We start from the raw sequence: 15,188 nt of genomic DNA, 5'->3' as shown, positions 1-15,188 counted from the left end.
GACTGCAGTCGGGAGGTGAGCGGGAGCCGAGGAATGGAGGCTAAAGCGGGTTGGGGCGCCCGCGGGGAGCGGGGTCGGGGGCCGCGGTCAGGGGGTCTAGCAGCAGGGCGTGGGACAAGAGTGGAGGTTTGGGGCCACTCAGGAAGGAGGTCTGAGCGAGAGTGCACATTTTTTTCTGCATCCAACCCCCTGTCCTGACCTCATTTCTTTCTCAAAGCACCCCTCGGCCTTCCCTGGAAGTGTGACCTCTGCACCCCGCCCGCAGCCTTGGAAGGGCTCTGGTGGCCTCCTTTCCTAGGCAGACTGTGGCTGGGGTGAAGATTGAGCCGATTTTGCATTAAGTCAAAGACAAACCTGCTTCCAGGTGCTCTCCCCATTATACCACACAGCTTCCACTCTCGCCTCTTAAAGGACCCTTCTCTTAGTTCTTGAGAACCCTGCAAGGTTTCCCTGGTCAATATGGGGGTGGGGTCAGAGGAGTCACTCTGGAAAGCTCCTGAGCTAGATAAAGTGTTGACAAGATAGGAAGAGGCTGGTCAGAGAGTAGAAGGGAAAATTAAGCCTTAGGAAGTATCTTTTTTTGGGGGGGGGAGGGGTGAATTGTATCTACTGATTGATGGGGGAGGGAGAGAGGCTTGAGATACGAGGTAGAAGTAAAACTGAGATTTGAAGGTAGAGGAAACCCAGAAATAAAGGAAAGGGAGGAGGAAAAGTGGAAAGGGCAGATGGCAAATGTCATGAATGTGATGATCATTTTTAGGGCCATATCAGAGGTCCTATAAAAGAGACAGCCCATTCCTTTGTCAAAATACCTCTAAATAAGATTGCACAATTTTACATAATGGTAGAGTATTCTATATATCTATTAAAATCAGCAAAGCACAACTTTTTAACAGATAAAACTATTTTTTTAACATTACAAAATTATCTTATATTGATGGCAGCACATTTTAGTAGGAGATGTGGACTATAGTCTTGGTTCTGGAAAAGAAATTAACACAGTAACATGCTTAGAAAGTTAAAGTGTGAATAAGCACCTGCAAGTACTAGAATGTCACTATATAAATATTTTGCAAATTGTGAAAGAAAAATGTACTTTTTAAACATATGTATTTTTTATTTCAGAGAGGAAAGGAGAGGGAAAGAGAGATAGAAACATCAATGATGAGAGAACCATTGATCGGCTGCCTCCTGCACACCCCACACTGGGAATCGAACCCACAACCCGGGCTTGTGCCCTGACCAGGAATCGAATCATGACCTCTTAGTTCATAGGTCGACACTCAACCACTGAACCACATCGGTTGGGCAGGTTGTTTTTTTAAATCCTCACTGGATGATATGTTTTTATTGATTTTTAGAGAAGGAGAGAAAGAGAGAGAGAAGCATCAATGTGAGAAACATGGGTAGGTTGCCTTCTGTACACACTCCAACCGAAGATCAAACCCGCAACCTGGATATATACCCTGACCAGGAATCGAACCCAAGATCCTGCTGGTGCATAGGCTGACACTCCAGCCACACTGGCCAGGGCAAAATGTACTTTTTGAAAATCAGTGCAAGCATACTAGCCTATGAAATGAATGGTACCCCTTCTTGCTTTGCAGTGCACAGTCTGCTCAATGTTACCATGAGCTTTGAAGTAAGCAGCTTTCCTTTTATCTAAGGTCTTTTATTTTTATTTTTTTGAGATGCATGAATCATTTTAATTTGCTGAATGTGTGTTATGTGCCGTTGAGTTGGCTCCTCCGCCTGATGACCCTATGAATGAGTGACGTCCACAATGTCCTGTCCCCAACAGACCTACTCAGTTCCTGTAGACTCATGCCTGTGACTTCCCTCTTTTTGTTAGAGGACGTTTATTAAAGCTGAGGAGAGTGAAACAAGGAAAGGCCTAGGATAGAAGAAGCAATAGGAGAGAGACTAGGTGCTTTGACTCATTAATAAGTTGGAAAAAAGGGGGCCTTGGGGACAGGTTCAGGGGGTTTGCCTAGGACCAGCTGCTAGGGCTCATTGCTCCCTGGTTGCAAGTCTAGTGTGGTCTCTTAGAATTTAGGGGATGCATACCTGTGGGGGAAGGGAAAGACGCCAGCATGCTCCTGGCAAGGAGAGCGCTCCCCTTTTATCTGAGGTCTTGTGAACTGGGGATGTTTCTTCAGTGATGTGGAAATAGTGCAATGGTACAATCTGCCTTTCTCTCTTGAATCTATTGGCACTGACCCTTTTATTTATAAACTAAGATGTTATAAAAATATAAAGGCTCTATCCTAGAATGGATTATGGGATCAGAGTTTTGGACTCCACCTTCCCAGTATTCCTGTCCCTACAGTCACTGCAAGCAATCTGAATTCTAGTAGGCAATACTAATCATTTCTACATTTTTGTATGTGCCCCACTTATTTCTGCAGCCAAACATCTCAAGCTTCCAAAAGACTTTTGGCTGCATTGACTTAAGTTCAACTCAACCCCACTTTTCCCATTAAAATTGCTTCTTTTTGCTTCTGTTTTAGCTTTCTTTTGTCAGTGGAATTCATCTCCTTATTGTCTGAGATCTTAACAAAGGCCCAGGGAGTGTTCACTTGGGCCTTTGGGCTCACGCTCCTGGTCATAGGAAGAGGAACACCTCTCTCTAACACAGCGGTTCTCAACCTGTGGGTCTCGACCCCTTTGGGGGTCAAACGACCCTTTCACAGGGGTCGCCTAAGACCATCGGAAAACACATATATAATTACATATTGTTTTTGTGATTAATCACTATACTTTAATTATGTTCAATTTGTAACAATGCAATTGGGGGTCACCACAACATGAGGAACTGTATTAAAGGGTCATGGCATTAGGAAGGTTGAGAACCACTGCTCTAACAAAACCTTCTCATCCTCACAGATTTCTGACTTCCTGCTGCTCCTTGCACTTTCCAAGGTCCATTCTTGTGATTCTCAATGGAGAATGAAAACATAGATTCATAATGAAAACCAGCCCCCATCGGCCACTGATTCTCAAAAGACGGAGGCTGCCCTTACCTGTTCAAAATGCCCCAGGTGAAACATCAGAGGAGGAGCCTAAACGGCCCCCTGCCCAACAAGAGCCTGATCAAACACAGGCCTCCAATGAGGTGGCAGAGTCCACCTCTTGCAAGTTTCCGGTTGGGATCAAGATTATTAACCACCCCACAATGCCCAACACCCAAGTGGTGGCCATCCCCAACAATGCCAATATCCAGAGCATCATCACAGCATTGACCGCCAAAGGAAAGGAGAGTGGCAGCAATGGGCCCAACAAATTTATCCTCATTAGCTGTGGGGGAGCCCCCACTCACCCTCCAGAACCCCAACCTCAAGCCCAAACCAGCAATGATACCAAGAGGACAGAAGAGATCACCAAGACCTCGGGACCAAAACCTGCAGCTACGGATGGAAATCTTCCTAGACTACCTGGAGCCCTTCTCGGGCAGAGATGGGAGAACTGTGGTATGTGGTCTGCAAGGCAAAGGGGTGAGGAGCTCAGCCTTTCCCTTTTGGTGGCAAGGACTGCAGTCAGTCATGTTGATGCCTACAACAGGTAGCATGTAGCCTGACCCAGGGGAAAATCATTCTGAAACCTTCACCCAGATCCTTTGGGCACTGTCCAAAGGGTTGTAATTATCATTTAGCACTTCTAATTGCCTTCTTTATATTGGAAAAGGATTTCTTTATTGTTTTTGTTTATCTCTCCCGTTGACTGTATAAAGAAGTAGGGATCTTAATCTATCTTAATAAAGGAGAAAACTGAAGCATGAGGAGGAAAAGTGGTTTTCTCTGTGCAGATACTTATAAACTCTTTTATAAGGTTGCCTTGACTGATCTCTAAGGCTCAGTGTGGCCCAGATTGAAATGCAACTTGAAACTGTGCTCCTGAATTTCTCCTGAGATCCATAATGGGGTGGAGTTCCTGAGTGCCACAGTAGATTCAGCATGTATTCATTCCCTTGACCCTAGGATAGAGCTCTTGGAGAGGTGATCCCTAACCACCAATTTTGATGGATCTGCTGGGCATCAGATCAGGCAGCCAAGTGACATCTTGAATTATTTCCCCTCTAGCTGGCAGTGAGGCAGCAGGCTGCACTCTTAACACCAGCTTGACCAACATCCAGTGGCTTGGAAAGATGAGTTCTGATGGCCTGGGCTCCTGCAGCATCAAGCAAGAGATGGAAGGAAAGGAAAATCAGCACTTGGAGCCGAGTCAGGTTAAGGTGAACTGTCACTCACTAGGGACATGAGAGCCATGCAGGGAACTTCTAAGAAGGGAAATGGACCAAGTGGCCTATGCAGCAGAATTTCCAAGTTCTGGTATTAGCGTTCACTTAGTGCAATTCTCTTTAACCTTTGAGCTACCTTTCTGCTTGGGATCTTTCTCTCCCATCTGCAGAATTTCCTTGAGGGCAGATTCCTCTGGCTCAGCGTATTCTGTCAGCACTGAGTTTAGTACTCCGCCCTAAGGTATTCAGGAAATGATAAAAAGGTCTTAGTTTGGAAAGCCAAACTTGAAAGAAGCAACCCGACGGTATGAAAGAAATATAGCATTCTTAACCAGATAGTTTTCTTATATATTACTAGAAAATAAAGTGAGTTAGATGTTAATTTTAAATATTTCCCCAGCAATCAAAATTGATTTGACCTAATTGTGTGGCTGGGGTTGTTTTTTTCACAGTTGCCACACACCTGGATTCTTTTGTATATCCCTTTTAATCATTCATGCCACAACCTTTAAAAGTGAAAATTTGCATGGATATGTACATAAGTAAAAATTGAGCTGTTCACTTATAACTTGTATACTTTATGAAGTTATTTAGATAAACGTATCAAATAAATATAAACTTACAAATATAATAAAACTCAATATTTTTTAAAGCTTAATATTTTGAAATGTGAATAATCAGATCCTTGCCTAAGACTTAGTCAAATTTACACTTTGTAGACATTTTTCTGTCCTGTACTCAAAAATATTTCTCTCACGCAAACATTGAAAGGAGATGGGTTTATTCACATCACATCAGGAGAAGGAATTAGAGTAAGACCTAGGTCTCATGGGCCCCAGGTCTGAAAAATGGGTGTGGTGGGGTTTTTTTTAATTGATTTAGAGAGAGAGAGAAACATCGATTTGTTGTCCACTTATTTATGCATTCATTGATTGCTTCTTGTATGTGCCCTGACCAGAGATTGAACCTGCAACCTTGGCATATTGGAACGATGCTCTAACCAACTGAGCTACCCAGCCAAGGCTCCATATGGGTGTGATTTTGTATAAAATTAATGTTTTATAAATCATAACATATACCCAAACTTTCCTGGGAGATTTCAACTACCAAAAACTGGACACTGATTATTGGGAAATATCTTCAACAAAATTAACAAAGACAGAGAAGTGTGGTTCTACATTGTTGGACTGGATTGGATCATCTCTAAGATCCTTTCTAATTCTAAACTTTTATTCTGTGGAATAGTGGTCTGGGATGAGTTTGTTCCTAGTGTGATTTTGGTGGGATAAGAGGTTTTTCTAGGGAATGTTATTCAAGGGGGGCTGGAGGAGGTCTTGTGAACTCTTCCATGTCATTCCCTTTTCTCTCTCCCTCTGGTTTCTCATAACCCTTAGGTTGAGGAGCTCCCAGGAGGATCAACATCCTGGCAGGACTCCGTGTCTGAGCGGCCGCCATACTCTTACATGGCCATGATACAATTCGCCATCAACAGTACCGAGAGGAAGCGCATGACCTTGAAAGACATCTACACGTGGATCGAGGACCACTTTCCCTATTTTAAGCATATGGCAAAGCCAGGCTGGAAGGTACTGTGTTCCATAACAACCCACATGGAGGTCACTTTGGTCCGACAGTTTGTCTACACAGATGTCCAACACTTGATGTCTGGTGCTCTGAGAGAATATTAAGGATGCTAGAACTATCACCAGTTGTATCTTTTGGATTATGACTTGATCCTGCTGAATCCAGGCAAAATCATCAATAAGAACTCTGCAGCCACTTTACCTGTCACTACCTAAGGTTTACCAGGACTCTTCCATGTAGCACTGAGCCCAGTTTTGTGCTACATTGAACAGCAGCTGGAGTGACTAAGTAGCTTTCTGAAAAGATCTTTTAAAAACAATGCTATCTGTGAGGCTCATGATTCACCTCCACTAATGTCACATAATATTTCTAGAAGGCAGGGATTTTCTTTCATTTTATTCATGGGAAAACAGATGCCTGGGAGTCACTAGGTCACACTATAATGTCAGAGCCACAACTCAGGTCCTTTGAAATACTCAGCTTCAAGCCAAAGTTTTTTGTTTTGTTCTCCCCACAGTAGAACTTTTAACTTCACATTCTTACCTCAACTAAATTTCCAAGTTTCTTATTTCGTTCTTTTTTTTAAAAAATATATTTTTATTGATTTCAGAGAGAAAGGGAGAAGGAGAGATAGAAACATCGATGATGAGAGAGAATCATTGATTGGCTGCCTCCTGCATGCCCCCTACTAGGGATCAAGCCCGCAACCTGGGCATGTACTCTTGACTGTAATCGAACCTGGGACCCTTTAGTCTGCAGGCCAACGCTCTATCCACTGAGCCAAACCAGCTAGGGCCCAAGTTTCTTATTTCTTTACTCTCCTAAATTGCTATTGATTATTGCTTCAAAGTCTCATTCCTCTTTTCTAGCTCTTGACAGCTATCCAGGTCTTTTCTTTAACACAAACCTAAGAAATGGTATTGCCTTTATCCCCGTAAGATAGATGGTTTTATGGCTGAGGTGGACGGCTCTGCAGTGTGGAGGTAGGGATAGAATTGGACACTCGACAAAGTCTGTGCTGGGTACAGTGGGTGAGGTCTGAGGCTCATATCCCCTTAGGAAACATCAAGGGTGATGTTTCTGTAGCTAAAATAGCTGATAACCGGTTGTCTCTTCTTTCAGAATTCCATTCGCCATAACCTTTCTCTTCATGACATGTTTGTTCGAGAGACGTCTGCCAATGGCAAGGTCTCCTTCTGGACCATTCACCCCAGTGCCAATCGTTACTTGACCTTGGACCAGGTGTTTAAGGTGAGTGTCCTGGTTTCTTCTAAATGGGGCCAGAGTTGGAGGTTGTAATATCCATCTCAAAAAGAAACCAGTGGTCCTTGTCATGATCTTATCTGATCTGGGGAGAGTTAGATGCTAGCTGGCCCATAGGTGATTTGCATAAAACTCAATGAATTAAGTACAGTTGACAAATACCAAATGACCCACTTTAGTACTAGACCAGGCCATAGAGAGGACTACTTGGATCCAAATAAGAGGACTTCCCAGAATAGCATTTCCCTAACTGCCCTGTGGATAAGAACTGCCTGGGATGCTTATTAAAAAACAACTGCCCATCCTAGCACATTTGGCTCAGTGGATAGAGCATGGGCCTGCGGACTTAAGGGTCCCAGGTTCGATTCCTGTCAAGGGCACATGCCCTGGTTGTGTGCTTGATCCCCAGTAGGGGGTGTGCAGGAGGCAGCCAATCAATGATTCCCTCTCATCATTGATGTTTCTATGTCTCTCTCCCTCTCCCTTCCTCTCTGAAATCAATAAAAATTTATTTAAAAAAAAACCCACACAACTTCCCAAGCCCCTTCCTTGGGGCTTCTGAGTCAATGGGTCTAGGATGGGCCCAGAAATATGTTTTTTTAACAAGCTTCTCAGGTGATTCTTACAGAAAAAGTCTAAGAAACCTTGTTTTTTAAAAGCCCTTCTTTAGGCTGGAGACCAGAAACTGAGCCAACTGAACAACTCTTTAGAAGTGATTGTTTTGGGATTTCAGAGTGCCCATAACCATTCTGTTGGGAGGGACAGTTGACCAGGGTGGCCCTAAGCATCAGGCAGGAATAGGTGTTTTTCCCAATGTGGTCAGATTGATTGACCATGCTGGTGGTAACTTCATCTCATTTCTCTCCCACAATGCCTGCCCACCACAGCCACTGGACCCAGGGTCTCCACAATCACCCGAGCACTTGGAATCAGTAAGATTCTTTCCCTCTGGCTCGGGGTTTGGCCTTATTTTCCTTTCACTGCTTAGCATGGCTTTAGCAGACAGGGACAAGACTACCAGCCCTAAGTACAGAGCACCAAGCTTCTGGAGTGAGGAAATGTGTGACTGTCACCTCATCTCCCCAGAGGAGGGCCCACTTCTCCTTCCCCTCACATGGGTGACCATGAAGGTACACTGAGCAGAGCGGGCGTGGCAGGAGGACATGCCATGGGCTTGGTGCAAGACAGCAACCACAGTGCATGGCATAGGTCTGGCAGGAAGCAATGTTTTCTCTCACTTTCGTCCTGGCTTTTTTTTGTCACTCTTAGAACTACATGCCTTAGCATCCCCTGGGGGTGGTGAGGACATGGATGAGGTGCTAGGACCTGTCACCATAAACCTGTGTGCTGCCCACCTGTCCCACTAACCAGGCTTGGTGGCATTGCTCACCTGCATCCTCCCAGAGCAGCTTTGGTTTCTGGGCTGTTGGTTAGCTCAGTGCATAGTGCCAGAGCAGCTGGTAGGTTCTCCCGCCTCCTCCCCTGCCTTATTAACCCAGGTTTCTCTCTCTTCCTATCTGCCACACACAGCAGCAGAAACGACCCAATCCTGAGCTCCGCCGGAATGTGACCATCAAAACTGCACTCCCACTGGGCGCACGTTAGTATGGGAGAGTGGGCCTCAGACCTAATCCTTGTTCTGGGGGCATATCTTTAGGGGATCAGACTCTGGGATTCTGTGCCTAGCTCAAAGGGATCTGTGCCTAGCTCAAAGGGATCTGAGCACAGCTCCTGGGATTGAGAAGGGTGTGTCTCTGGACCCATACCCCTTATCTCTCCTATTTCCTCCTAGGGCGGAAGATGAAGCCATTGCTACCCCGGGTCAGCTCATACCTGGTACCCATTCGGTTCCCAGTGAACCAGCCACTGGTGTTACAGCCCTCGGTAAAGGTGCCATTGCCCCTAGCAGCTTCACTCATGAGCTCAGAGCTTGCCCGCCACAGCAAACGAGTCCGTATTGCCCCCAAGGTGAGTGGCTTCTGTTTTCTTCTGAGGATTATGTGCATTGGACCTACATTTGCAACTGCACTCAACTGAGTGTTCCTTGAATAGCTTATAAATTAAGTTGGGTAGGTAAAACAATGGAAAATTTAATAACATATAAAAGCTAAAAAGGAATTTGACTACAATGTAAGTGTTGTCAGAAGGCCCAAAATACCTGATGAGTGTGTAAGAATTGGGACAAGGTCGTTATGATACACTAGTGGCCCAGTGCACGAATTCATGCACATTGAAAGGAAATTAACTAGAAGAAATATTTAATATCGCTATTCGCCCTTTCTCTATAATAGAAGTGTCAACCAAATTCACCATCAACAACGACAGATGGAAACACACGCATGCAATTGGCGCCAGCAAGAGTTTTTTATGTATCACACATGCGCGAGTTAACTTAGCCTTTTATAGATAGGGAACAAACTTGCTTAATTAGATCTGCTTTCTGATTTAGCTAAACTTTTTCCAGCCCAGTGAAGCACCCCAACTTCTCTTTCAGGTAATTGTCAGCAACAGAGCAGTAAATATCAACATGAAGCAGATTATTATTGTAGATCACACAGGGAGAACAAAGGGTAAAATATTTAACTGCAGCAGTGTTTGACTATATTCTGCGCAGTGAGAAAACCTGAAGTCATTTTCAAGTTCCACCATTTCTTACTTTTTTTTAGTCGGGTCAGGTTTCTAAGCTTTCTAAATCTCCATTTTCTGGCTAATTAAAAGAAAAGGATTCTACCAAGTCTCCTATCTACCTACTCCAGGACTTCTGTGAGGATCAAATGAGATGAGGCATGGGAAAACGCTTCACAGACATTTGGTTACAGTGTGAAGTGTTTCCATCTGGCTATAAGCAAGTGGTATTCCTGGGCTGAAGAAACTGCAAGGAGTCTAGTCGTCACTAGGGAGAGGAAGCCAGGTGTTGCTACTTGATGTCATTACCCAGACAGAGAGAAGGACACTTAGCATATTAGCCTTTTATATAGATCAGTGGTTCTCAACCTTGGCTGCACATTAGAATCACCTGGGAATCTTTTTAAAATCCTGATTTCTGGGCCTCATCCTCTGGAAATTCTGTTTCTTTGTTATGGGGTGGGGCCACAACATTACTAACAAACAGAATTTCTGGAGGATGAGGCCCAGAAATTAGGATTTTAAAAAGATTCCCAGGTGATTCTAATGTGCAGCCCAGGTTGAGAACCACTGATATAGATAGATAGGTGGGCTGGGTGGTTAAAGAAGAATTTTCAAAAAAAGAAAGATATTTTTTCATTAAAAAATATGTTTTTATTGATTTCATAGAGAGAGGAAAGGAGAGGGAGAGTCAGAAACATCAATGATGAGACAGAATCATCAATTGGCTACCTCCTGCAAGCTCCCCACTGGGGATCGAGCCTACAACCCAGGCATGTGCCCTGACCAGGAATTGAACTGTGACCTCCTGGTTCATGGGTCGGCACTCAACCACTGAGTCACCACAGTCGGGCAAAAGAAGTGGATCTTAGAAGTGGATTTGAGTAAACAGATAAGAGTGGAGAGAGTATAGAGGCAGGAAATGCCAGTTTGTACCCAGTAATAGTGGAGTAAACTGGTCAGTCTAGCTCAGGGTTTCTCAGCCTCCATACTATTGGCATTTAGAGCTGGATAATTCTTTGCTGGGGGTGGGGGGTAGGGGTGCTGTCCTGTGCACTGAAGGATGTTTAGTGGCATCACCTGGTCTCTCCCCACTAGGTGCCAGGAGCACCACCCCCCTACCAACCATGTGAAAATTAAATTCAAATGTCCCCAAACATTACCAAATGGCCCCTGGTTGATAAGCATCATTGGTCTAGTTTGAGAGGAGGTTCAGTTAAGACCATATTTTGATCGGCAATCAAGTCTGGACCTAACCCTCCAGAAAAGTTTTTGTGAGCAGAAGCTCATCTGTAACAAAGTAGGGAAAAGGCTCCACCCCCTTCACTGAGATGGAAAGAGAATGGGCTCTGGAGTTTAGAGACTTGGGTTGCTTCTTAAATTATTTAAAAATTATTTAAAATATATGTATAAAATGATACGTACCACCATACATAATTTTACATATGTACTTTAATATGATTGTAGCATGTATATTGTTTTTGTTTTAAAGAAGTCTTTTTCCCTTTTTCTTCTTTTTGCTTACCCTCTCCCACCTTCACCCATATCACCCCTGCTCCTCAAATAATGTATAATGACAATTTACTCTGCTTTCTTCCATATTTTTATCTATTTTTAGTATAATAGACATACATATATAGTCATAGCCATTTTTTATTGTTGACAGTATTACAATGTCCTCCACTTTTCCCCCTTTAGCTCCCCTCCACATAGCGCTCCCCTAGCCATTTTATTTACTTAATTATTTTTCAAAATATATTTCTATTGATTTCAGAGAAGGGAGAGAGAGATAGAAACATCAATGATGAGAGAGAATCATTGATCGGCTCCCTCCTGCATGCCCCCACTGGGGATCAAGCCCACAACTCAGGCATGTGCCCTGACCAGGAATCGAATCGTGACCTCCTGGTTCATAGCTTGATGCTCAACCACTGAACAACACGAGCCAGGACCCCCCTAGCCATTTTACATATACACACACAGCACATGGAACATTGAAATGGGATTATATTACAAGTCACCTGGCACAGCTCTATTTCATTGTCTTTTGTTGTTGTTGTTGTTAATTCTTACCTCAGGATATTTTTCCATTGATTTTTAGAGAGAGTAGAAGGGAGAGGGAGAGACAGAAAGAAATATCAATGTGATCAAGACACATTGATTGGTTGCCTCCTGCATGCACCCTAACCAGGGCTGGGGAACCTGCACCGAGGTATATGCCCTTGACTGGAATCATAATTCATTGTCTTTTAATGGTCACATAATATTCCATGGTGTAGCTATGTCATAATTTTTCAAACCATTCCACTTTTATGGGCTATAACATTTTGTTTCTAATATTTTTCTCCTATGAACAGCATTGCAATAAATATCTTTGCAAGTATTTTCTTACTAGTGCTTTTATTTCTATGGAATAGGGTCCCAGACATGAGATTGCTAAGTAAAGAGGTATTTTAAATTTTATTAAATATTGCTAGATTGCTTTTCAAAAAATCTGTGATAATTCACATTTCTACTAGCAATATATGACAAGACCTATGTCTTTGCTAGCAATTGGCATTATTAATCTTTTTAATATTTGCCCATCTAATGTACATAAAATTATTTCATCTTTCTTTGCTTATTAGTAAGTGTGAGCACCTTCTTGTTATGTTTATTCACTTGGGATTATTCACTGTGAGATGCTTATTTATGGATGTTGCCTATTTTTTATAGGGTTCTGTTAATAATTTGTGCTAATTCATTTTATTAAAATATTAACCTTCTGTCTTTTAGGCTGAAGATTTTTTTTTTTACTTCCATTGTTTGTTTCTTAACTGGGTTTATGGTTTCTCTTGCCACAGTAAGATTTTACATTTTTATGTAGTCAAATTTATCTCTTTTCTCTCTTACAGCTTCTGGGTTTCCAGTCTTGGTTAAGAAGGTCACCCTCAGATTGTACATGTAGTCTCCTAGATTCTCTTTCAGGATTTGTATGGTTTTAATTTTTCTTTTATCTTTGTATATGGTATAAAATAGGCATCCAACTTTATTTTTTCTCAGCTAGATACTAATTATGTCAGCACTATATTAAATGGTCTACCTTTTCCCCCTGGAATTGAGCTACCACCTTCATCATATATTCTCATATTTAGTAGTTTTTAAGAATTTAAAAAGACAAAAAGAGGATTAGTAGCAGCATGTCACTTATTTTAGTCATCATCTTATGTCCCTCCTGGTGACTGGGTTGAATCTCAAGGCTTCAAGAGCTCCCTCTCATCTTGTCCCTACTTCCCTTTCAGGTGCCGCTAGCTGATGAGGGGGTCGCTCCTCTGCCGACTGCAGGGCCAGTGAAAGAGGAGAAATTCCTGCTTGGAGAAGGGCTGTCTCCTCTGCTTCCAGTTCAGCCCATCAAGGAGGAAGAAATACAGGCTGGGGAGGAAATGCCACACTTAGGGAGGCCTATCAAGGTGGAGAGCCCGCCCCTGATAGAGTGGCCCTCGCCGTGCCCATCTGTCAAAGAGGAGCTGTCTCAGTCCTGGGAGGAGGACTCCCCTCACTCGCCCACTCCAAAGTCCAAGAAGTCCTACAGTGGGCTCAGGTCCCCAACCCGGTGTGTGTCTGAAATGCTGGTGATTAAACGAAGGGAGGGAAGGGAGATGAGCCGGTCTCGAAGGAAACAGCACCTACTACCTCCCTGTGTGGATGAGCCTGAGCTGCTCTTCTCAGAGGCCCCTGGGACTTCAAAACCAGCCACAGAGCTCACTCTCCCTTCAGAGCCCTCTGTGGCTGCCTCCCAGCTTGGCTACTCCCAGGAGGAGGGAGGACCTTTTAAGACACCCATTAAGGAGACGCTGCCCGTCTCCTCTACCCCAAGCAAATCTGTCCTCCCCTTGAGCCCTGAATCCTGGAGTCTTACACCCCCAGCCAAAATTGGAGGGTTAGATTTCAGCCCAGTACGAACCCCTGAGGGTACCTTTGGCCCCCTACCTGACTCCCTGGGGCTGACAGATTTCAGTACCACCCCACTGAAAAGTATCCCCCTCTTTGACTCACCCCAAGAACTCCTCAATTCTGAGCCCTTTGACCTCAACTCTGACCCCTTTAGTAGCTGTTCCCCCTCAGAAATGGAAGTCCCCAAGCCAGACTACCCCATGGTTGGGGAGCCACAGCTTGCCAGCCTTCCAGCCAACCGTTCCCTGACAGAAGGCCTGGTTCTGGACACAATGAATGACAGCCTGAGCAAGATTCTGCTGGACATCAGCTTCCCTGGCCTGGAGGAGGACCTGCTGGGCCCTGACAACATCAACTGGGCTCAGCTCATGCCTGAGCTGCGGTAGAGACCTGACCTTACCCTTGCTGCTCAAGCTGTCCACTCTGGGCCATCTAGGAGTGGCTGGGCCATCCAAGGCCTGAGTAAGGACAGCAAGCAGGGACTGTCCGCCCTCTAGCCCCACCTTGTTATGCCAAGGCAGACATCATGCCATAGTCATCACTGGGCCCTCTACAAGCCTCGAGGCCCTGGTATCTGAACTCTGTGCCACCCTATGCTCCCCTAGAGAATCTGATTCCTCAATCCTCCTGCGAGAGCTGAAGGGTGGGCATAGCAGAAACAAGGATGAAAAGAGATTAGGAACTCCCCAAACTGTATTGTGCCCAGCAGTTTCACCTTCCCTGTTCCTTACAGGGTGTCCTGTAAATAGTGTATATGCTCCAAATTATCCTCTAATTTTAAATGTAAGCTTATTTCCTTAGATCATTATTTACAGACTATCAGAAGGTGGGTAGGATGACAGGAGTTTCACTTTGCTTCTGTTCCACGCTTTCCTCCAGGCCCAAGTTGCCTGCCTCAAGGGTTCTTTACTGTAGGCACCCAGACAAGCAGATCGGCTTGCCAGAGCCCCTTCTACTGCTCTTCCCTCCCACCTCCCCATGTTTCCAAGAAGAAATCCTGGTAAAACTGTCTCATAATGTGTCAAGAGCTGAATTGGGAGTGGGGGGTGGATGCATCTGAAGCAGAGTGTGGGCGCCCAGCTGTGTGCCCATGTGATGTTTCTCTGATAGTGCCCCCTAATCATGCCAGAGAGACTAGCACTGATGAGAACCTGGCCTGAGGCTTGAGGAGGCTAAAAGGGTCCTGACCAGCCTGGCTTCCTTAGCTTGCACTGCAGCTTTGCAAAGAGCCACCTGGGCCCCAGCTGGCCATATGCATGTGAGCCAGCGCAAGAACACTACTGTAACTACTCAATAAAATCCAGGGTGTAAGAGTTTCTCTCTGTGGTGTGTTGGTGTCTGGTCCCTAAGCTAAGAAGGGATTGGGAAAGAAAGTGGGTGATGATGAAGATGGGCAAGCAAGGTCTGAAGACAACATGAAGCACTTGAGAGTGCAAAGGCCTGTGGCATGGACCACCTCCCATACGGTACCTGCACAGGCACACAGCCTTTCTAACACAGAGATGACTTTTCCCAATAATGGTCCTGCACAGCCAGTCCCCACTAA

General features: G+C 44.5%; 2 protein-coding genes across 6 annotated transcripts in view; one reads left to right on the top strand and one right to left on the bottom strand.

Moving 5' to 3' along the window:
* RHNO1 (RAD9-HUS1-RAD1 interacting nuclear orphan 1) overlaps nucleotides 1-372 on the bottom strand; it is a 10,043-nt gene extending 9,671 nt beyond the window's left edge. Inside the window, exon 1 of the mRNA XM_014548367.1 lies at nucleotides 355-372. The gene's annotated coding sequence lies outside the window, so the exon portion shown is untranslated. The remainder of the gene's footprint in view (nucleotides 1-354) is intronic.
* Nucleotides 1-14,960, top strand: FOXM1 (forkhead box M1). Of its 5 annotated transcripts, none has more exons than XM_014548365.1 (10): nucleotides 1-15; nucleotides 2,887-3,470; nucleotides 4,080-4,231; nucleotides 5,632-5,823; nucleotides 6,944-7,072; nucleotides 7,972-8,016; nucleotides 8,615-8,684; nucleotides 8,877-9,052; nucleotides 12,604-12,681; nucleotides 12,991-14,960. In XM_014548365.1, the coding sequence occupies exons 2-10, from the start codon at nucleotides 2,969-2,971 to the stop codon at nucleotides 14,026-14,028; spliced, it is 2,382 nt and encodes a 793-aa protein (XP_014403851.1). In that variant the 5' UTR covers nucleotides 1-15; nucleotides 2,887-2,968; the 3' UTR covers nucleotides 14,029-14,960. The 5 variants fall into 5 exon arrangements, with proteins under 5 accessions (XP_014403851.1, XP_014403850.1, XP_014403849.1 ...); XM_014548364.1 differs by having other exon boundaries at nucleotides 2,887-3,494; nucleotides 4,080-4,225; XM_014548363.1 differs by having other exon boundaries at nucleotides 2,887-3,494.
* The last annotated feature ends 228 nt before the right edge of the window (nucleotides 14,961-15,188 follow it).

Source organism: Myotis brandtii, unplaced genomic scaffold (assembly GCF_000412655.1).
Source record: "Myotis brandtii unplaced genomic scaffold, ASM41265v1 scaffold504, whole genome shotgun sequence".
NCBI lineage: Eukaryota > Metazoa > Chordata > Mammalia > Chiroptera > Vespertilionidae > Myotis > Myotis brandtii.
Note: the sequence above shows the minus strand (reverse complement) of the source record. Positions and strands in the feature narration are given on the sequence as shown.